This window comes from Pollicipes pollicipes, unplaced genomic scaffold (genome assembly GCF_011947565.3).
Source record: "Pollicipes pollicipes isolate AB1234 unplaced genomic scaffold, Ppol_2.1 Scaffold_6138;HRSCAF=7277_pilon_pilon_pilon, whole genome shotgun sequence".
Lineage (NCBI taxonomy): Eukaryota > Metazoa > Arthropoda > Thecostraca > Pollicipedomorpha > Pollicipedidae > Pollicipes > Pollicipes pollicipes.
Window position 1 is genome coordinate 19,506,255 of NW_023596818.1, and position 22,040 is coordinate 19,528,294.

At 53.6% G+C, this 22,040-nt stretch overlaps 1 protein-coding gene across 1 annotated transcript in view; it reads left to right on the forward strand.

Moving 5' to 3' along the window:
- Positions 1–22,040, forward strand: part of LOC119105420 (cGMP-specific 3',5'-cyclic phosphodiesterase) — an 87,713-nt gene that overhangs the window by 26,342 nt on the left and 39,331 nt on the right. Inside the window, exon 2 of the mRNA XM_037228885.1 lies at positions 7,695–7,752. Coding sequence (XP_037084780.1) covers positions 7,695–7,752 — 58 coding nt within the window. The remainder of the gene's footprint in view (positions 1–7,694; positions 7,753–22,040) is intronic.

Below are 22,040 nucleotides of genomic sequence, written 5' to 3' on the forward strand. Positions count from 1 at the left end.
CATGAGCCGCTTGCTATTCAATTAAACTCAGACACGCATAGTTCGTCAATGTTTTTGGCTTCATGTTGCGTTTATTGTGGCCAATTTTGATTCGCAATAGAGAGCCGATTATTTATGGATAAAATCTACGATCTGTGGGCCGCGCCCGGTGCTGAGGACGCGGATGCGATTAACATGTTTGTTCGGGCTGGTGGTTGTTGATTTCTGTGACTAACTGCCCGATCTTTTAAACCGTCAGCCACCTTCACTCGGAGTGCTTGCCGAATGCCTGGGTTCGAATGATTGGTGCCTGGCTAATCCGTAGATGCGTAACTTAATCTGGGCGAGCTCTCGTCACGTGCATAGTTTGTTTTTGTGTTGCTGTGGCAGATCAATCTGTTGCCCAAGTTAGCGATCATGGTTATCATAATATTTAGACAAAAATCACCAAGTGCTTTTCCTCCATAAAAATGCGCGCTTCATTTCCTCCTGTCGTCTGTTCAGGAGACTAGGTTAATCCAGTATTTTTTCAACAAGCAGAATAATTTTCTGCTCGAACTTTCTGCCTGCCGCTTCTTTTAACACACCACGCATCGGCACACGTGCTATGCCCATCGGCCTCATTTCGCAGCCTCGTATTTGCGGGATAGCGGTTGCGACAGCGCGCATTCCGCTTTGCCCCACCGCTCGGGGATTCCTGGGGGAATGGCTGGAGTAATAGAAAGGTCTGCTTCCATTTGCTGGCTGAGTCTTTTAGCTAGCGGTCAACGTCGGTTGGCTTGTGGCTTGCTTTTCCGACACTCTTCTACACTCATTTGACCTCGGCTACCACGCAATATTTGGCTGACTTTGGCGCTGCATTGATGGCCTTGCGCCGATATGACAGCGACTGAATCGTGAAGCTATCTGTGTTTAGTGGCTGTGGGGCCCGAACGCAGCTGCCTTGCACGCACTGATAATTGGACTTAACCGGCTGTGCTGGGAAATGTCAATAAACAGCGGGTGGGGGGTCTGTTTATAAACAGAACATCGATACATCGCTGCGAGAAACTTCGTAAAAGCAAGGTCATTTTAAGGGTGTTCTGTGCAATCAATCCAGTCAGTGACAGAGACTTATTGTGTTGTCGGAAATGGGATCAACAGTCGAGAAGCAGTGGGTGTGGGGGCATGGCGTGGCGTGCCGTGCCGCGCAGGCATGACAGTGCAGCGGTCCAGCGGTTTACTGTTTGATTTGAGTGAAGTCAGAGCAGGGGAAGCTCGACTTAATGTGTGTGAGGGCTGTGTTTGTTCAAACTTCCATTGGCTCACATGTTGCCTACTTTGCCGTCGGAGTTTTGTTGAAAATATTTGGGAATTTCCTGTTACTTCGCTTCCTTGTTTGGTTGGCCTCTGTGGATAAAAAGGCTTTCCCATGTCATAAGGGTGTTGATGAATGCATATTTTTGTGCGTTCTGTTATTTCAGGTACGTGGATGAAAGGATATATTCAAATCCCCATAACTGTCACCTATGAATGCCTCTTTGAGACAATCACATTGCGCGGCTGGGCGGGCGTGTATTGCGATCTGCCCACTGAATGATGATGGAGCGGGCCGTGCGATGATTCACGCGGCTCTTACAAGGTAACATTATGAACAGTTCTCAGTAGAATATTTTTCACTGAGGGGCATTGTTCACAATTATAAATCCACCTCTGTGTACGTCTGGTCATTGTATTTCTGACTGGCAGTCAGAAATACAATGACCAGACACCGATGCCAGTCAGTGACTGGCATCGGTGACCTTGAATAAACTTCACTCATTGTGGTCTGACATGGCACCTCGTCCTTCTTGCATCAACCTTAATATCAGTTTCACTGTCGCAGCAAGCCCACTGTGACGTAGGATTTCCTCTCCTTGGGGGTGCCAGTGACGGTCAGCACGTCATCGGTCTGGTTTCGGGTTGTCTGGCGGTCCATATACATCACCACAACGGCATCATTCGGCCAATAACAGGCCATTGTGCGTCAGGTTCAGGGCGCTCGCATCCTGCCCCCCCCCCCCCCCCACTCCGCCCCCTCGCGCCCCTGCAAACTCCGAGCCATCCGTGCTAAGCGCATGACACGCGTTTATAAATAAGATGAAGCGAAGTCATGACGTACGCGGTGCACGTGGTGCGATGCAAGTGACATCAACATGGCAGCTGAGTCTACTGATCCGCTCCAGCTCCGTCTCACCAGGGCCCCGTCCCTTCATCAGCCGCTGAGTGATGTGGAGGCCGGCCGACCGGCGACACCCCCAGCTCCGCCTCACCTCCACTTACCCGCTCCAGCTCCCCCTCACCACGGTCTGGTCCCTTCATCAGCCGCTGAGTGATGTGGAGGCCGGCCGACCGGCGACACCCCCAGCTCGGCCTCACCTCCAGTGATCCGCTCCAGCTCGGCCTCATCTCCACAGATCCGCTACAGCTCCGCCTCACCTCCACTGACCCCCTCCAGCTCCGTCTCACTTCCACTGATCCGCTCCAGCTCCGTCTCACCTCCACTGATCCGCTCCAGCTCCGCCTCTCCTCCGCTGATCTGCTCCAGTTCCCGCTGATCTTCACTGATCCGCTCCAGCTCCGCCTCACCTCCACTTACCCGCTCCAGCTCCCCCTCACCACGGCCTGGTCCCTTCGTCGGCCGCTGAGCGATGTGGAGACCGGCCGACCGGCGACACCCCCAGCTCGGCCTCACCTCCACTGATCAGCTCCAGCTCGGCCTCACTTCCACTGACCCGCTCCAGCTCCGTCTCACCTCCACTGATCCGCTCCAGCTCCCCCTCACCACGGCCTGGTCCCTTCGTCGGCCGCTGAGTGGTATGGAGGTTGGCCGACTGACGATACCTTACCACAGGCGGGTGAACGCTCCCCATGCTAGTGGCTTGAAGTACGAACAAATCACGGCTGCAATCAATAATTATTAAACCACAATGAATATCATCAAGGTGTTTTTCTTAAAGGGGGTGTCCCACATTTGGGACATATTTCAAAAACAAAATCTAGTGATGAAACCTTAGGACCAGTTACATCTAATAATAACACTGGGTAGTACCGTTGCAGCGCCGGCAAGGCATTTAAGGATACGAATCTTGGTTATTTTCGAGTCCAAATTACGCTGTCAACACTTTGTAACAGCGCTACGCTTCTTCCCTGCAGTTGTCGCGACCATCGTCACCATGACAACCACCATAGCACCAATGCTGGTGCGAATAAAAAAACATTCGTGGCTGGCTCATTGAGCGGCAAGGGCCTGTGGCCGAGAAGTGCATCGGTTGAAGTTTGAACTAGTACATCACTATTCGTGATGTTTGAACCAGTACACACATGTGATATTCTCATTCCCCAAGCAAAAGTGCACCTCGAAAAGAACCTCTGTGGTTAACACCATTAGGGAAAAGTCAAAGCCATGGCATAACGTTTTGTTGAATGAGTGGGATAACTTCATGTTCGCGTATCGTTTTGTCTAAACAGGGTGTTTCAAGCTTCCATAGAACCTTGTCACAGACATTTTGAAAAACTAGCGTGTTGCCAGCATTGTAGACCTCACACGCGGGAAACAGCAAGACAGGTAAAGTACTATTAGTGGTGAGCATGGAGTGAGAGTGAGAAATTCATCCCACAGGAGCGGCTACTTGAAATAAAAAGTATAAACCATCCAGAAGGATTTGGAAAAAATTAGTACTACTGATCGAATCGAAGGCGTCTGATCTAACAATACGTGAAAAGTACAAACAAGGTGGCGTGCTCCCTTTAGGACCAATTTCCATAGCACATTTATGGAGCAACATGATTCTCACTTTCCCTCAGAAGTACAACTAGTGCTAAACATCGCCGTAATTGCCTGCCCTGCCGGTGATTTCTGTCTAAAGCAAAATGTAGTTCACGCACAAAGTTCGTCGCTCGTCGGGCACCCTCAGACGTGCCACGTCGCCCCGCCTGTCTCGGAGCTGTGGACGCAGCCAGGACTCTCTCCTGGCCTGCGTCCTATAGTGGAGCTATGGCCACCGCCGGGACTCTCTCCTGGTCTATTCTGAAGCTGTGGTCGCCGCCGGGACTCTCTCCCGACCCGCGTCCTGTTCTGGAGCTGTGGCCGCCGCCGGGACTCTCTCCCGACCCGCGTCCTGTTCTGGAGCTGGGAGCCGTGGCCACCGCCGGGACTCTCTCCCGACCCGCGTCCTATTCTGAAGCTGTGGCCGCCGCCGGGACTCTCTCCCGACCCGCGTCCTGTTCTGGAGCTGGGAGCTGTGGCCACCACCGGGACTCTCTCCTGACCCGCGTCCTGTTCTGGAACTGGGAGCTGTGGCCACCACCAGGACTCTCTCCCGGCCCGCGTCCTATTCTGCAGCTGTGGCCGCCGCCGGGACTCTCTCCCGACCCGCAACCTGTTCTGGAGCTGTGGCCGCCGCCGGGACTCTCTGGTAGCCCGCTTCTGTACTGCCTTACCGGCAACGAACCCCCCCCCCCCCTCAACAAAATGTCATTGGGGCCGAAATGTGTTCGCCAAAACTCTCAACACCGAAGTGAATGGTATCAGCGGATAATTCAGTCTATCCATGAATGGGAAATGAAAGCACAACAAATGTACACAACTCGAACCCCAAAATCAGTCGTCAAAGCTGTCATTTTCCATCTTGCATCACGACTGCTGGCACATTGATCGCACCGCAACATGAGGAATGCCTTTACCGGCAGCGGTGTAGCCAGCGTGTACCACTCGCCGCGTGCAAGCGCGGGTCGTGTTTACGCCGTGTGGCGCACGCCCCGTGACCCGGTCGTGGTCCCAGCTCCGGCGGTACCACCGGGCTGCAAAGCGTGCCCAGGTCTACCGAAGGCTCGGAATGGAATGCGAGACTCAGAAGGAGCGAAACGTTCTCAGTTTGTGGTTAAAGCGGATGCGGGTATGAGCATACGAGTGGAGTTTCTGGTCTCTGAAGGGTCCTTTCGCCTCCCACGAGTTTCATCAAATTTTCGAGGGTTGTACAGTTTCGTTGGCGAGGAATACTAGACAAAATCGAAGGCAATCTTGCGTTCCCCGTGTTCTGCGTGTCTTTTGTTCCAATTTCGCCTGATTGTCTTGAGTACACCCGATGCAGTTTGGCACGGCATCGCTCTGACGCTTTGGGCCCTCTACGATCTTCTAAATGCTTGCACAGGGATGCAGCCCAAAGCTTTCCCGGTTCTCGGCTCGTTACGCGTCGTGGAGGCGCTTTGTTGTTGTGCCCACCACCACAACAGCAGGGATCCAACGAGGCACCAGCACCGGCCCAGCGCATGCCAGCCTTTCAACATAGCTCTTCAGATAGAGCAGGTTCACAACGGTGCGTTCGGTTCGAGAACAAGTCAGGTAGATGTAAGAACCCTCCCCAACCCAACGATGCTGATGCGTCTCACGCCTCTGGCCTTAAATGGCGTGAAAAGATGACCTGCCTGCCCCTGGTTGTGCTGCCGACTATGTTGTGCCACCTTGACCCGCCGTTAGTATTCAGTCTGTGTGCTCTGCATACGGTGCAGTGCTGCGCGGTTCGTCAACGCCCACGTGTTGCCCATCCCGTGCACACGTTATCTCCCCTCCTGTTCGGCTCAGGCTCTCGCTCTGGCTCAGAATCTGGATCCAGCTCAGACGCTTGTGACAACGACCACAATTCCAGCTTTGTTTCCGGCTCCAGGCTCGCTGCCTGCCCAACTCGTCCTCGTGTTGTCGCCATGGCCCTGCGAATAGGTTTTGATCTATGGCTTTAGCTCCGGCTCCGGTTCTGCCCCTAGGCTGCTCTAGATCCAGCCTGAAGTGGTGGTCACTTCCGCTCCACGAAGTGCTGCGTAGCGGCGTTAGTCGCGCAACCTTTTGCAAAGCATGGATCCGGCATTAGGGTTGAGCTGTTCCGGACTCGACCGCTATCCCCTCCCCCCTTGGGCAGCCCCGTTCAGGCGTGATCTGGCTTCCCGGCCATGTGTCCGAATCCAGCGTCCACCTAGGCCCAACTACGCCTCCGGCTCCGGCTGTGGTTCCGGCTATCGGGCTCCATGTCGGGCGAACGGGCCCGCTTTATTTGCAAAGTTTCCGCCGATCGTTCGCCGACGTCGTTCTTCGTCGGCTTTCCAATAACTCGCCAGCTGCATTTGAAACTCGCCAGCTGCATCTCTGCCCCGGGCGGCTGGGAGCCCATGGGCGGCTCGTCCGTACTCAGGCGACGTCAGGTCGGGGATCGGGTCAGGTCAGGCGACGTCAGGTCGGAGGTCGGGTCAGGTCAGGCGACGTCAGGTCGGGGATCGGGCCAGGTCAGGCGACGTCAGGACGGAGGTCGGGTCAGGTCAGGCGACGTCAGGTCGGGGATCGGGCCAGGTCAGGCGACGTCAGGTCGGGGATCGGGCCAGGTCAGGCGACGTCAGGTCGGGGATCGGGCCAGGTCAGGCGACGTCAGGACGGAGGTCGGGTCAGGTCAGGCGACGTCAGGTCGGGGATCGGGCCAGGTCAGGCGACGTCAGGTCGGGGATCGGGCCAGGTCAGACAACGTCGGGTGGGAGGTCGGGTCAGGTCAGGCGACGTCAGGTCGGAGGTCGGGTCAGGTCAGGCGACGTCAGGTCGGGGATTGGGCCAGGTCAGGCGACGTCAGGTCGGGGATCGGGCCAGGTCAGGCGACGTCAGATCGGAGGCCGGGTCAGGTCAGGCGACGTCAGGTCGGAGGTCGGGTCAGGTCAGGCAAGGCGGGGCCAGTCCCAATCAGAGTGCCGAAATTGGGCTCGGGCTGGCGCAGTTGCTCCTCATGCCAGCGAGTGGGGATTCGGGCTGCGCGTGCTCCCTTTTGCGCCCTTGGCAAGCTCGGGCGCAGGCCCAGCACGGCCCAGTAAGGTCAGATCTGGTCAGCTCGGCCCAGTAAGGTCAGGTCTGGTCAGCTCGGGCCGGAGGAGATCAAGCCGCATGCTGCCAGGGGCAACCGGCACATGGGCTCTATTTGGCTGCAGATCGACGAGGTCAGGTCGGAGTCGATCAGGCGTTGAGGTGGGGTGAAAGTAGGTTCGACATGGGCGTGTCACGGGTTGTTGCGTTGACCTGACCCTGCTGAGGTCATCGTCCTGGGCTTCCTCAACAAGTCAGCGGCTGCCGGCCAGCCAGGTCGGTCCCGTCACGCGGTGGCGGGTCGGCTGATGGCGCCGCGTGGCGTCACTGCGGCAGGCCTCACGATCATCTGATCACCGTGCAGCCAGCTGGCGGTGTTTGCTGACCATCTCGGCGCATGCGTCATGGTCAGATGTGGTCACTTCCTTTGCAGTTTGTGGAGTACCGATAGTTAAAATGCTTGAGCCGCTCGTCTGGTAAACTGGAGGTGCGGGACTCGATTCCCGCGATGCGCGCAATTTCAGCCAGGGTGAGGGGCATGCCACGCCACAAAGACATGGCTTTTAGTTGCTATCGGAGTGAGCTAGAGTTTCTTTTCTCGGAGTGAAGGATTTCTTTTCACTGGTTCTAGGAAGATAAACCTTTGACATTTATCCCTTAATGGCGAGGTGTCATGTTGTATTCAGCTAGGTAATCATACATTTTAATAGTTAACCCTATTGTGCATATTACGGAACATGGAATAGTCGATATTCCCCTGTTTTTTCCTGAGCACACCATACATTGTTCAGTCAATTGTGTTGCACACTTAACAACATTTCCATTGTATGTATATTCAGGTCCCCCCTTTGTGTGGTTTCAGAGGAGCCCAGAAGTCGTCATAGAAAGGAAGGAAGATGGCGTCCACATATCCTTGGCAGGTAAGTTTGCGAATGGTGAGCATTTGTATGTAAGCGTCGGCTGGCAGCGAAAGTTTGCTTGTTATGCGAGGCCCGTTCAGTCAGAATTGTATAACGCGCTCTGCCGCCCGGGACAGATTGGAAGTCGTTTTACGACTACGTAAGCCATGCATATGAAGGCCCCAGGCGATTCCAGTTGGAGTGTGCTGCGCTATGTAATGTGTCGCGCAATCAGGGGCAGGTCCAGCGTCGGATATTTTTTTTGGGGGGGGGGGCGATGTCTGTCATCGGGTCACAAGCTCCCAATTTGACGCAAATTGTCCCAGTATGCAGCACAAATATTGCAAAATTGGATGCTTTCAATAGCCCGGTGTGTGCCACGCTGTTCCCCCTTGGATCCTCTCCCATGTGCAATAGCACGCTGGCATGTGACAGTGTAACACATTGTGTGGCATAGCACGCGGTGTTGCACTCCCGGGCATAGCTGCGCCATACGTGGCACCCATTGTACCCTGGCACTTCACTAGCGCGACATTTTTCATAACTTTTCATTCATACCTGATTGGATTGAAAACCAACTGAACCAACATCCTGAAGCTTGTGCAAACTAAGGGCGCATTGGCCTAGCGCATTTGCGTTGACGTTCCCAGGTCATGTCATAAAGATGTGACTTATTGCAAACCTATGCAACGAGGTTGAGTCAAACGCTTTAGTGCATAACGTACGCATTTTCCTGGAACAGTTCTGAATTAGGACAGCGATAAAGTGAGGAGGTCTCACCTTCAATCAGCTTCTGGTTCTCAGGTCACTGAGAATGCTTGACTTAGTGCGTTGAAACAGCCAAACAACTCAGAAAGCACTATCGGGAGCATCGTTCTTCACGGCCGCATGCGTTGCCTGCGATTGCAGCCGTGGACCGCTAAAGGCCTTCGTGACGATGCAAACACGACAGAAAGCTTTCCGATTCAATCTTATCGTTGCTCAAATCCGGACCCTTGCTCCCACCGTATCTCGGTACATTTCGAAAGAGGGTGTGCGTCCCACGACAGGTTTTACCTCCGCAACCACCACCGATCGGAAGAACACACGCCCACGGAGAAAGGGCGGAAGCATATGTTTCCCCAAACTTCCCACTGGCGTATTACCATGACATGGACAGATTAATGTGTGTGACAAAAGCATAAAATCTGTGTGACTTTTATGAGCATTACAGCATTAACTTTCTTTAGCGCGCGGTCTTAGTATTCCGGCTTTCTTTTGGGCTGGCATTCCTGAATGGGTGTGATTCCTAGAAAGCGATTATCACCTTCCTGTGCTGGGCCCGGTGTCCGCCCCTAGGCCCCAGTCATGAGAGCAGTCTTCGGACACATCGGTTCACAGGACCACCCTCAATAGCAGTTAGGATCATAGAAGTGACCTGCCTGTAGATTGGGAGGAGCCCACCTGACCCTCGGAGACGCCGGCCGCTCGGTTTCTCCGTCGCGACGTTGCCGAGCTCATTTGGAGAGAACTGCTCGCGTTTCATCGCTTAGAACTGCTGGAGTCGGCCAGGGTAGGGGCGCACTGAGAAACGTCCGGTGGTGGGGTGCGATTTCAGACGGCAAGCGCAAAACGTAATCCGCAGCTTCCGTATTTTTGTCGTGCCGCTATCCTGTCCAAATATTTTCTCTCTTGGCTTGAGGGCCCGTCAACAACAGCGGAGAAGCTGTTACCCTTGAACTCTAGTGGCCACTTTCCAAACCCTCCGTCAAAAACCCTTCCCACTCTCTGCATGACGTAATATACGGACACAGCAGACTGGTCTGTCGCCTTGACTTGGGCTGGTTTCTCTAACTACCTGGCTTTGCAATCTGCCTCTATTGGGCGCTGATGCCGATTGACATGTGTCTGTCTCCTGTCACTCTGTGTGCATCACACAATGGCCAGAACATTGAACGACCCGCCAGGTTTGATCGATACCGCGGAGACACCTAGTGTGCATGGTCTTTTCAATTGACGCATTTGCGAAGGAAAGCACTTCGATGCACACCCAATGCAGTAATGCACGATCAATGCATCCGAATGTGATGCCATCAAACGCTGATGCGAGATAAGAACTACGCCGGACACAAATTAAGACTTAAATTTTCGCCGGGCTCATCTGCTTTACTTACCCTTATACTTATGGGCTGCCCATGCTGATATATTTTGCTGGATCGGTTTATGTCGGCAGAAGCACAGTGTGAAAGCTGGGCAATTAATGCACTGACTGCTGCTTTTTTCCCAACAATGGATCCCTGCCTAGTATCTGTCCGAAATGCGCAAAGCAAAATGCGATCGATTATTCAGTATTATCCTCTGCAAGGCAATCAATTTTTTAGCCTCATCTCCTGTTCGGCGATAGATTCTTCAGTTTCATCTCCTGTGAGACGATTGATTCTCCAGGCTCATCCTCTGTCGGGCGATCGCCTTTTCAGTCTTATCTCCTGTTCGACGATTAATTTTTCAGTTCCGTCTCCTGTCAGGCGATTGATTCTTCAGTCTCATCCTCTGTCAGGCGATCAATTTTTCAGTCTCACCTCCTGTTCAAAGATTGATTCCTTCAGTCTGATCTCCTGTCAGGCGATTGATTCGTCAGTCCCATCCCCTGTCAGGCGATCGATGCTTCAGTCTCATCTCCCGCCAGGCAATCGATTTTTCATTATCCCCGGCCAGGCATTGACGCTTCAGTCTCATCCCTACCAGGCAATCAATGTCTTATCCCTGTCGCGTGATCGATGGTTTAGTCTCATCCCCTCTCAGCCGGTGCAGACGTGAATGGTATCCAGGGACTCGCCTCCAGCTTCCCTGAAGATCATGCCGGTTACACACGAAGCTGCTATGGGCGATGTGTGTACGAGATCATGTGCATCTTTCAACAAAGGTCCTTCGGTTTATTAATAGCGTCATTGCCGACCCTCCTCGTCTGACCCTGACCAGGCGGTACGCCCGGCTCACACCAGTACTGGCTGGCTCGGCGCTCCCAAGGCTGGGGGGCGCCACCCGATTCTTCTGATCCTCACGTGCTGGATTGCGCTGCTACACCCGGTGCCCAGCAGGCGGCCGAGACGCCGACTCCGTGTAGGAACTCGTGGGGGAGGGGGGAGAGGGCAGATTCGGACACCTACGTCATATGGTGGCAGCGAGACTTTGGAGAGACTGAGGACTGACCGTTGAGTCAAGGCGAAACGTGGCAGGCATGATATGGAGGCTCTGGAGTGGGGACTTGTGTCTTCCTGGCGCCTTGTTTAGGTGAGCAACGCAGGCATTGGAACCAGATGGTTCCTTGGTTTACTGAAATACTAGGCGCTCGCTCGGTGTTTCCACCTGGGCCGAGTTGGTCTCCCTGGGACCTGCACAATTGGTGCCACGTGATAAGATCGCTGTCAGTGCCGAGTAAGCTGCACCAGCTGCGTGATGGGCTCGTTATTTACCGGCGCGTGCGGCCGTAGGTTTTTGTTCTGAAGCGTCGCTGGAGTAGTTGCGCCATTTGTGATGGCCACGTGCAGCTGTCACACTTGAACCGTTTGCGTTTAGCGAACTCTTTTCTAATGCATTTTGCGTGCTGTGGCCACAGGTTGTGAATAGTCCAACAGGAGGCCAGAATCATTCTGCCCACTTAAGGCAGTCGTGCTGATCTTTCCGTTTGCCTCCCTCCCGCAACAATCCCGTCTGCCTCCCTTCCATAACAAAGCAGGTGAAAACCTTGGCAGATGATCTTCCGCTCCTGCTGCGGGTCTCATCACGGCACGTGGTAGTACGCTATGATACGCAATGTGGCAGCATGCGCTTTCCTGAGCCTAAACCAAGGCTTAACGGTTGACCTCCGATAAAGTGGCTGCACCCAGCTGGATGCTGAAGTGAGTGCTCGGCTCTGTTCCGTTGAATCAAATTTGCCGGCAGATTGAGGGTCGACGGGTGATGGGGATGAAACATATTCAACTCCATTCATATTGATGCGATGCACTCGTTAAACGGACGTCCCAGGCACGAACGGAGGTCGCAGCCAACTTTGTGCATGTATTTGGCTTGACTCTGCGCTTTCGTTTGACACTCCTATAGGGCGCCAAACATGGTATATTTCTGAGGAGCGTGTCTCATTCTCAATAACTGTATTCAAGTATCGATGCACCGAGGAACGCAATTGCAGAGCAGACCTGTTTTTTACCGATTTAGCATGCAGGAACAGCGCTCAGGACACGCGGCGCCCCTGCAGTAAACACAGCCTCGTAGCTGTGAGGGCAAGGCGCGAGCCTGCTATCACAGTGTCATTGTTCATGAGCGTGCGTCGCCGACACGCGCGCCCTTCACCTCTGGGACTCGCGTCTCCCAGGTGTCGCGATAGATGCAGCACCGGCCGTGCCGCCGGGTAATCACCGACGTCACTTGTCGTCCGCCGAGCGGCGACGGCGCGACGAGCAGAGGAACCCACCAATCACGGTCATTCAGTGTTCGCACCTGTCTATTGGCCGCCGATGTGCGCTGTCCAATCAGCGGTCACGCTCGTGTCGCCCGGGGGCATTCGACGGCCGCGTGTTCGGAGACGCCACGGCGCGCCGGCCCGGTGACTGGCAGGGATGCGCCCGCCGCCCCGGCGACGGACAGGGATGCGCCCGCAGCCCCGCCGCCCCGGCGACCCGCCGCCCCGGCGACCCGGCGACCCGGCGGCTAGCGCGGCTCATCGGTGGTGCAACGCGTCTGGGCCGACGCCTGAGCCCAGCAGCCTGTGCACCCTAATCCAAGACAAGCGTCTGGGCTGCTGACAGGGTGCTGATCTGGCGCGCGCTGAACCCGGGGTCGCGCGATCCTTGCCGACTGACTCAGCCCCCCCCCCCCTCCCAACCCCCTCCGCCCGGACCGAGCGGTCACCTGAGGTCATCATGGTCATGCAGATGGTGCAGTGATGTCCCCCCCCCCGCTCCGTCAACAATGGCCGTTTACCTCGAGACTCCAATGGATCGGTGGGGCGCAAATTGTCAGTCAAATTAAAAAGGTCGTTGTCAGAACACACCTTGACCTGGAACTCATTAAGACGCGATGCAGCACCAGATGCGATGAGCACCGCCAAAGACTGATGGAAAGTTAGCGGCACTTATGTGGAAAATCTGAAACGTCACCCACTGACACGGCGCTATTTAACAATTTGACTAAGTTAGATTTTACCTCGGCCTTGCTATGCCATTTAGGAGCGTCCTGTAAATGCTATTTCATTTGATGTCCCTCGCCAGTGACAAGCATATAGAGGTGAGTTGCCAAGGCGGACGGAGCATGTCTGACAACCGGCCAAAATCCGAAATAGCGACGAAATTATGGCCCGAATGTGCTATTTAGAACAGCATTTTGCCCACGGGCCAACGAAATGCCGTCGACGCTGAGGGTAGCACCAGCTGACAGGCTGACAGAGCTAATCTGACGTGAAGCTTTGGCCCCGGAGGCTACGCTGGGGCTGCCCTTCCCGTGCTTCGTCCTTGCTTTTGAAAGTTTATTTGATGGCAATAAATGGCGGCACAGGATAATGGAACGGCTGTCGGGCCGCGCCGTTGACGCGTTTATTACAGCTTTCGAGCCTCGTTGCTGACGTATTTTGTTACGAGGTAAGCATTAGCAAGCGTGGAAGTTGTTCTCGGCCGTTCGTTTCATGAGCTTTAGCGTTCTGCGTAGCGTCTGCATGGCTAGCGACCCAAGGGGTTTTAATGTTCTGGACCATTGTCCAGGTAAGTGGTGTTAGCCGCCACAAAGATGTCAGGCAGTTACATCTTTCAACCAAAGTCACATGTCGTTTGATCTTGTCAAGACTGATTGATGCTCCTCGTTCAGTTACAGAGAAGTACTTTGCATGGAGCAAAACCTTTATCGGGGCGTCGGGAATCAGATGCTGCATTTGCTTATTATAAACAAACACAGTTGTTCGAAGTGTAACGCAGTAGCACAATAATTCTGAATCACAGGGTCGAGCGCAGTTGAGACACAGGTCAACGTTGCGTCGCTGGCGGACAGAGCTTCCGCCACCAACAGCGTCGCCTCTTCGCGCCGCGAAGAAAGTAGGAATCTTTGTGTTTTTCAATATTTGTCTTCACCAGGAGCTCGTAAGGGAAGATGTCCCAGCGCATGGCGGACTTCAGGAAACCGCGTGAGATGTTCAGTGCACTAGCGAGGAACATCGATCACGCAGATAAGACAGTAGTATTAGCCTTATTCCTCTGAAAAAACCAGGAGAATGGAGATGTAGTTAGGTTGATAGTGCGGCAACATTCCCTTATCGAAAATAAAAGCATGTTGCCGAACTTAATTCATCCTCAGCGTCTTCTGCTATTGTTTCGATAAGGTCATGTAGCCGAAATGTCAACTACAACCTTGTACAACCTTGTACAACAAACAACCTGGTTTCTTCGAGGAATAAGGCTAATACTTCTGTCTTGAGCCGCGAAAGATGCTATTCACCAGATCAAGGTTATTTATTTTTATTGTTACCTCCGTCTTATCTGGACCGCGTAATATTAGCGAGCAGCTGCCCAGCAATGGAATAACCCGTGCGTGTTTTTATTGTTGAAGCCATGTTTTGGCAGGTTCATGTCTGGTGCAATAAAAAGACTTAAACGTTTTATAAACCAATGGAAGTTTTTGTAATTCACCTGCGGTAGGTGGTATGCCGTACTGGTAGTCACGTCCCCGCTCGCTGTGCCCGTGAAGAACTTGTTCAGCCTCCGGACGAAATAAGTATGTATGCCCGGATCTGGGACACCGAAGCAAGGCACTGCGAACCAGTGACGTCATATGGCGTAATGTCGACCTTGAGGCGTGTGCATTTTTCTTCCGGCTTCTGGATGCGTTTGGGAAGGGCTCATGCGTGAGATGTATCAACCTAATGTCGTCTCCGCCTTGCAAGGGCGTTTGCATTCGCTGAAAGCTACGTTTAGCCTATATGACCTCATGGACAGCGTAAGGGCTTGAAAACTTACATGGGCCCGCATCACTAAAGCGGATTAAAGGATCCGGGGTTCAGATCCCGCTATCGAAGGTGGCTGTGTCTTTTTGTGATACGCAGGTCAAGCCGGCGGGCTTGGCGCACGTGCTGTCATTTTCTTTTACGTGATCTGAATGATCTGATTTACGTGATCTGAATTTTCTCCGAAGATGGCTTATGCGCTCGAAATAGTTCGCGATAGTGCTGATAAGTTTCTGAGCTTGTTGTGTACATGAAGGATGGCACACGAGTACAATTGTAGTGCGTATGTGAAATTGCGCCGTGGTTTTAAGTCAGGAGGAAGTGCCAGCGGCTGCCCGCCTCTTGCTGCGCAAGAGGTCGCTGGCAGTAAAGGCTGCAGCGGCCTCATATCGTCCATCACCGCAGCTGTGACGACCGGCGGTGGCGTCCGGTGGTTGCAGCGGTACGTGGGTCGGACGTAGGCAATCGCACGTGATGTAGCATCTTCGCGGGAGGTTGCGACTGTGCTGTCCTCCGCACGTCCGGCTCCAAATACGTACGTGGGACTAAATGTGCGGAAACATTTGTAATTGGATTGTGGATTGTGCGGACATCCTGGGGTCATGTTCGGTTACTTGTTGTGTATACCTATGCATAGGTATATCAGACATAGACATCGATATGTACATAGACATGTGCAAATGAAGAAACTCGATGTGTCGCTTTTGAAGCAGCCGACACGTGCTTTCGTATACACGCCTCGATTTCGATTTCGCTTTCCCGTCTGCGCCTCGAATAGCATTGAGTCATGTAGCGCGAACTGTTGCGGTACCAATGGTAGGGCCGGCAGCCTTCCCTTGTCCCTCCCCTCCCAGCGCAGTCCGCCTGACCCGCAGCGCGGGGCCGTTGACCCGACGGGGATGGGGGCGAGGCGCCGCACGCCATCGATCGCCGCCGAACGCGTGTGCGTGCGGCGCGCGCCAGCGAAAGTGGGCCGCCGTCTATTCACCCCGCCGCCCCTGCCAAGAGCCGCGGACACTGCGCGCGGAAAGATCTCCGTCGCACGCGCAGATCCGATGTCACGAAGGACGTTTGGCATGTCGCCGAGGCGCGTGCGGTGACCGTTGATCGCGGCACGCGATGAGGTCTGGGGCGTCCTCGGCGCCCATTTTCACGTGCCGTTCTGCGAATCGGGCTCGCTGTCGCGTGAGAGGGGCGCGCCTGCCGTCCGCGGTGACGTCACGAGTGGCGACCTATTTACAACAGCTGACGGCGGATCAGCTGATTGGCGTCGAGGTGGCGCCCTCAGCGGATGCCTGCTTGCACGTGACACCTGCCAGGGGGGCGGGCAGGACCGGGCTGCGCCAGCCGTAGAGTAATCGCCGCTGCTCGTGGTCGGTTTGGGCGGGCTCGGGGACGTAGTTTGCGTGTGCGTCTGAATACTGCAGCCTTTCTACAACGTTGCTCAGTCTCCAACTTTGAGCCAGCCCCAACTTCGAATACAAACCAGGTCATGTCCAGCGGTGGCAAGCTTTGTAGGAGTTTCTGGCGGGCTTAAACAGTGTCGACCCGCTCAGTCAGGTCTACTTATTACACTGAGTTAAAACAAACTCAAACTCAAACAAACAAACAAACTCTACAGAGTCACATTCTCAAACCAACTCTAAAACCTCGTGGCCTGGCAGCTCCTCCTCGGCCGGAATGCCGGTGACGCATGGAGTAAGAAGGTGAGGATCTTCAGGCGATTTTGATCTTGAATTGTTTTTTTGACGAGCGGACAAGCTTAGTTCATAACGTACGCGTGTGGCTTTATGTTAAACGCTGCTTAGAAGTTGTTAAGAATATCAATTAAATTCTACCTGCACCCAATAACCCGTCACCACTACTCGCGTTGCTGGATTCCCCTTACTAGAATCAAATGAACTTCAAGAAAATGATCATTGGTATGTAATGGGTATTACAGCATTCCAAAGGTTTGGAATGTAATGGACGCACCTATAACCGACGTGCGTAAAAGGACTTCAACTTGTCATTGCTCATGGCACGTGTGCCTTGACATCCGTACTTTGAAATGCATCCCTGTGCGCATTTAGTACCATCTTCAATGCTTGAGAAAGAAATATAAACTTTGTAACTCGTAAGGACTCCATCCCTTTCATCGACGCTGCTTTCCAGCAGTCAGACCCCAGGCATGTCGGTGCACCTGTACTGAGTTCAGCCACACGCCTCGCCCCTCCCCCCGAGCGGGGGAGCCGGCGCCCCGGCGGCGGCGCGGCCGGGTTGGGTGGCCGGGTCCACAAGGTCACGGTTTGTACGTCGCCTCGCGCGTGTCGGGTTGCCCGGCGCGGGCCCCAGTGTTTGCGCCGCTGGGCGCGGCCTCAGATGGCATAAATCAGTATGTGTTGCGGGGCGTGCTGGCGCCGTGTGGACACGGACGGCAGAATTCCGGCGCAGGCGCGGCGTCCCTTACTGACTGTTCTGTTTGTCAATGGCAGCCACGCTACCCGCCAAACAGCCGACGGGTGCGTTTTTATGGCAGTCAGTATGCATTTGCCTTCCGGCGTCTCGCGGCAGATGAGTTTTGAGTAAAGTGAATAATATTAATGCTTTTCAGAGAGGCTCTCCGCCCCTCAGCCCGCATCAAGCAGATGCCAGTTCGTGTTTAAGATTGAACGTTACGTCTTTTTGGTTTAGGAGGATTTTTCCACGTTCGTGTGGGTTTCAACTGAAAGAGCCATCTTAAAGGTCATTCGTTGCAATGTACTGCCCTGTCCTTCTTAGACCTAAACCCTATCTAGTTTCTGAGCTACACACCCGCGAAGATGTGCAGACTATTTCGAGGAGACTGACAAGATCGGGGAGGGTATTTTAAGGTCACCTTGACTGTGATGACGTCATAATAACGTCATTGAAATATTGCCATTCGTTAAGTCCATGCAGCGATTAAGGCCAAGAAAAATATCAACGCCGAGATAACGGCCGTCAGTTGGCTTTTAATCAATGTTGTGCGAGAGACGATGGCGCAAACAAGCAATTACACATTGAGCATCATATTCACTTAACAGAGAGACTGTGTTGTCTAGAGCAGTCTTTCGCTTAAAAGCAAACCAATAGTTTTAAGCGAACTTTAAGTGAACTTGAAGTTAATTGAAAGCAGTTGCTCACATTGCATTTACCTAGTTTCTCATGCTTGAGTTATTCTCCAGCGCTACCATTGGTCTAAATGAATTCACTTCTGCTATTGTTTCGATAGAGGCATGTTGACAAAATATCAGTCCAAATATATTTTCGTTCTCCTGGCTTTCTACGTGGAATAATGCTAATACTACGGTCTCATTGGTCTAACCATCGATAAAAGTGAGAGGCAGGACCAACATTTCCCCAATTTACCTGGTGGGCTTTTCACACCCTCACCTTTTCTGCAGGAGGTAGGGTTTTTGCGTCTTTCCTTCTAAAATTGCCAGCTGTTATTGCCAGTTGCCATTGCCAGGCTCAGACTGGGTAGCTTGTGGCAAAGTGGAGCCAAATTCGTTCATTTACGTAATATTTTAATGACCATAATTGCGGAGGTAAGCATATCTTGCATTTGCCTATGGATTGAGTGTGAATGCTGTCAACAGGAGTGAACATTTGGGATAGCCAGAGGGCGCGGTGTCAGTTTTTATATCTTTGCTGCAATAGTGGAAGCTGGAGCGTTTGCATCAATTAACTATGTGATATGCCACTGGCATACTACTGCTTTATAAACACAGCCTGGCATCGAACTGATTATCCAAGTGAATTAGTGTTTCCCAAAGCCAACGTATCCTTCAAACAGTCATGTTGCGAACTCCAGAATTCAAATGACACCAGTGGAGAGAGATCAAAGTCTTGGTGGGGCGCATCGTTGAATTTGCGTGACAGTGTCGTCATATATAATTTTTTCGTAAGCTATTAGGTGCGTTTGCGGGGGACATTATTGACAAAGATAAGACAGTAGGTAATAGCCTTATTTCCCGTAGAATACCCAGGAAAATGTAACTATAGATGGGCTGATATTTCGGCAACACGTCTTTGTCGTAACAATATCAGAAATCTTCTGCCATTGTGTTGATAAAGGCATGTTGCCGAAATATCAACCCATCTATATCTCCATTCTCCCGTTTTTTTCTCAGGAATAGGGCCAATACTTTTGTCTTACCAATGTGTTTTCTCGCGACAGTGAGTTTATAAAATTTTGCGCAATAAGTGCGCACACATTGTGTGTGACCAATGGGATATTGATGATGTGATTTGACACACATGTTGGGAAAAGCGAAATAAACGGAGCACATTACTTTCACAGTGTTAGCAGGAGATCCAATGATATTTTAGCTGCCTAAACGGCAGCTTCAAAGCAAAATGCTGTGCTTTTCAGAGGAATTTCGAGGCATGTAATAGTACCAGCCAAATAAGACACTTCCGTTTTATCTTTGAGCGAAAAGTAAATCAAGTTCGGGTACTGTCTTTAAAATCAGGCGGAATTGATGTTCCTGCTGGTTCTCTCTGCCTAATTCCAGACCAGGTCCTGTGTTCTTCCTGGTTCCGCAACCAGCAGCAAGAAACCGGTTCCCCCAGCAAGTCTTGGGAGCTAGGCACACGTCTGGCCTTGTTGGGTGATAGATGGTGGCCGCAGCGTCACTCCTGTGCCTACCGCAGACACATGCCTCGTAAGCTGAGTAGCCGGCTCCGTTCCCTGCGACTCCACGAGTGACTCCGTCACATGTCTCGTAAGCTGAGTAGCTGGCTCCGTTCCCCGCGACTTCACGAGTGGCTCCGTCAGATGTCTCGTAAGCTGAGTAGCTGGTTTCGTTACTTGCGACTCCACGAGTGCGTCCGTCACATGTCTCGTAAGCTGAGTAGCTGGCTCCGTTCCCTGCGACTTCACGAGTGGCTCCGTCAGATGTCTCGTAAGCTGAGTAGCTGGCTCCGTTCCCTGCGACTTCACGAGTGGCTCCGTCAGATGTCTCGTAAGCTGAGTAGCTGGCCCCGTTCCCTGCGACTTCACGAGTGACTCTGTCGAAGCGATAGTGAATTCTGTAAACCCCGGGCTCGCTGTAGGGCCGCGACGTGCGGATGCACATGCAGCGGGCCAGCGGCTGTCGCGCTGAATGCTGTGCTGTAGTCCTGGGCAGGTCGTCATTGGCATCAGTGAGAGCTGGACCTTCTGGGCCGGTCGTCAGTGGTATCAGTGAGAGCTGAGCCTCCTGGACCGTTCGTCAGTGGCATAAGTGAGAGCTCATCCCCTGGGCCGATCGTCAGTGGTGTCAGTGAGAGCTGAGCCTCCTGGACCGTTCGTCAGTGGCATCTGTGAGAGCCGAGCCCCCTGGGCCGATCGTCAGTGGTATCAGTGAGAGCTGAGCCTCCTGGACCGTTCGTCAGTGGCATCAGTGAGAGCTGAGCCTCCTGGGTCGATAGTCAGTGGTACCAGTAAGAGCTAAGCCTCCTAGACTGTTCGTCAGTGGCATCAGTGACAGCCTAGCCCCCTGGGCTGGTCGCTGATCAGAAGCGGCTTTTGACCATCGCTGGGTGGGTGTACGTTGAGTGAAGTTTGATTGTTTCCGAAACAGTTCAGGTTTACTTGCCCGCTCGCCTTCCCACGCCCACCAAAATGAGGTGAGGAGGGCTTTACCCGTGACATCCGGTCATTTTACAATAAAAGATCGCTTGCATGTGCCCCTGAAAATAGGGTTGTCCGTTTGTAACGCTGGAGATTGTTTTGAATCCCCCCTGGCGTCGTTATGGATTCGGGCTGAGTGTTGCCCACGCGACGGCCAGGAGCACGTACGGCGGCGGTCAGGAGCACGTACGGCGGCGGTCAGGCAGCATGTTAATGCCAGCCTGAGTCAGCGGTTTTTGTTCTCACTGGATTTAGATCGCGCCCAATTGGTACCGACCGGGCTGGCAGCCCACGACGGTGGGATCAGCCGTTTACATGGCTGTCGGCCCGACCCCGAGTGCGCGCCAGACAGCAGGCGAGAACGGTAGCCCGTGGTGGCACCTGAGATCCGGCGAGAACGGCAGCCCGTGGTGGCACCTGAGATCCGGCGAGAACGGCAGCCCCTGGTGGCACCTGAGATCCGGCGAGAACGGCAGCCCCTGACGGCACCAGAGATCCGGCGAGAACGGCAGCCCCTGGTGGCACCTGAGATCCGGCGAGAACGGCAGCCTCTGGTGGCACCAGAGATCCGGCGAGAGCCACAGCCCCTCATGGCACCAGAGATCCGGCGAGAACCACAGGCCCTGGTAGCACCTGAGATCCGGCGAGAACCACAGCCCCTGGTAACATCAGAGATTCGGCGAGAACCGCAGCCCCTGGTGGCACCAGAGATTCGGCGAGAACGGCAGCCCCTGGTGGCACCAGAGATCCGGCGAGAACGGCAGCCCCTGGTGGCACCAGAGATCCGGCGAAAACCACAGCCCCTGGTGGCACCAGAGATCCGGCGAGAACCACAGGCCCTGATAGCACCTGAGATCCGGCGAGAACCACAGCCCCTGGTAGCACCAGAGATTCGGCGAGAACCGCAGTCCGTGGTGGCACCAGAGAGCCGACGAGGTCGGCAGCTCCCAGTGGCGCCAGAGCCGTGCGAGGTCGGCTGCCTTGGTAGGAGTGTGACTCTCCTACCGTGCGGACATTGTGAATTATGCACATCCAGACGTCGTTATTGGGATAGTCAGCGGTTTCAGACGGTGGTCGAAATCCTCTTCTGGAGCGCGAAATGTGCTGCCCATAACCGTCCAAAGATTGAATAGTTTCGGTCACGTGCAAACTGTGCCAACCCACTGCACCGCAATGTCGGCGAGAACAAAGACGGCTTTATCTCCATATCGTCTCTGTAGGTGGGAAGTTATGGCCGCTTTGTTTGGATCTGCTTTGCTCGTTCGAGCTGGATGGTTTCGATTCCAGCTATTGCACCTGCATATGATTTTAAAGTTCTTGGTACCAAAGTCTGGTGGGAAATTCTGCTGACTGGCCCTACCCAAACACTGACATGAATGACTCAAGACAAGACTGATATAACTCTCAAGCAACGACACGCCAGTACATCTCTGGGACGTGAAATGCACGCAAACCAGAACCGCACGCATTACGAGCGGGGGCCGTGACCCAGGCGACGTGAGTTGACTGTTGAGACAGCGCACCAGGGTTATGCGCAGACGTGTCGCGCTATTCTCACGTGATGCGAGGTAACATAGTGATTAGCATAGTGGGTTCGGATGGCTTCAGAATAGGCCTGGCAATTAACACCATTTCCATTAAGTGAAGGTATAACTTGCTCGGGATGCTTGAATGACATGGCTGAGCTGAACCAATATATTTAGTTAAAATAATCGATGAGTCGAGTCC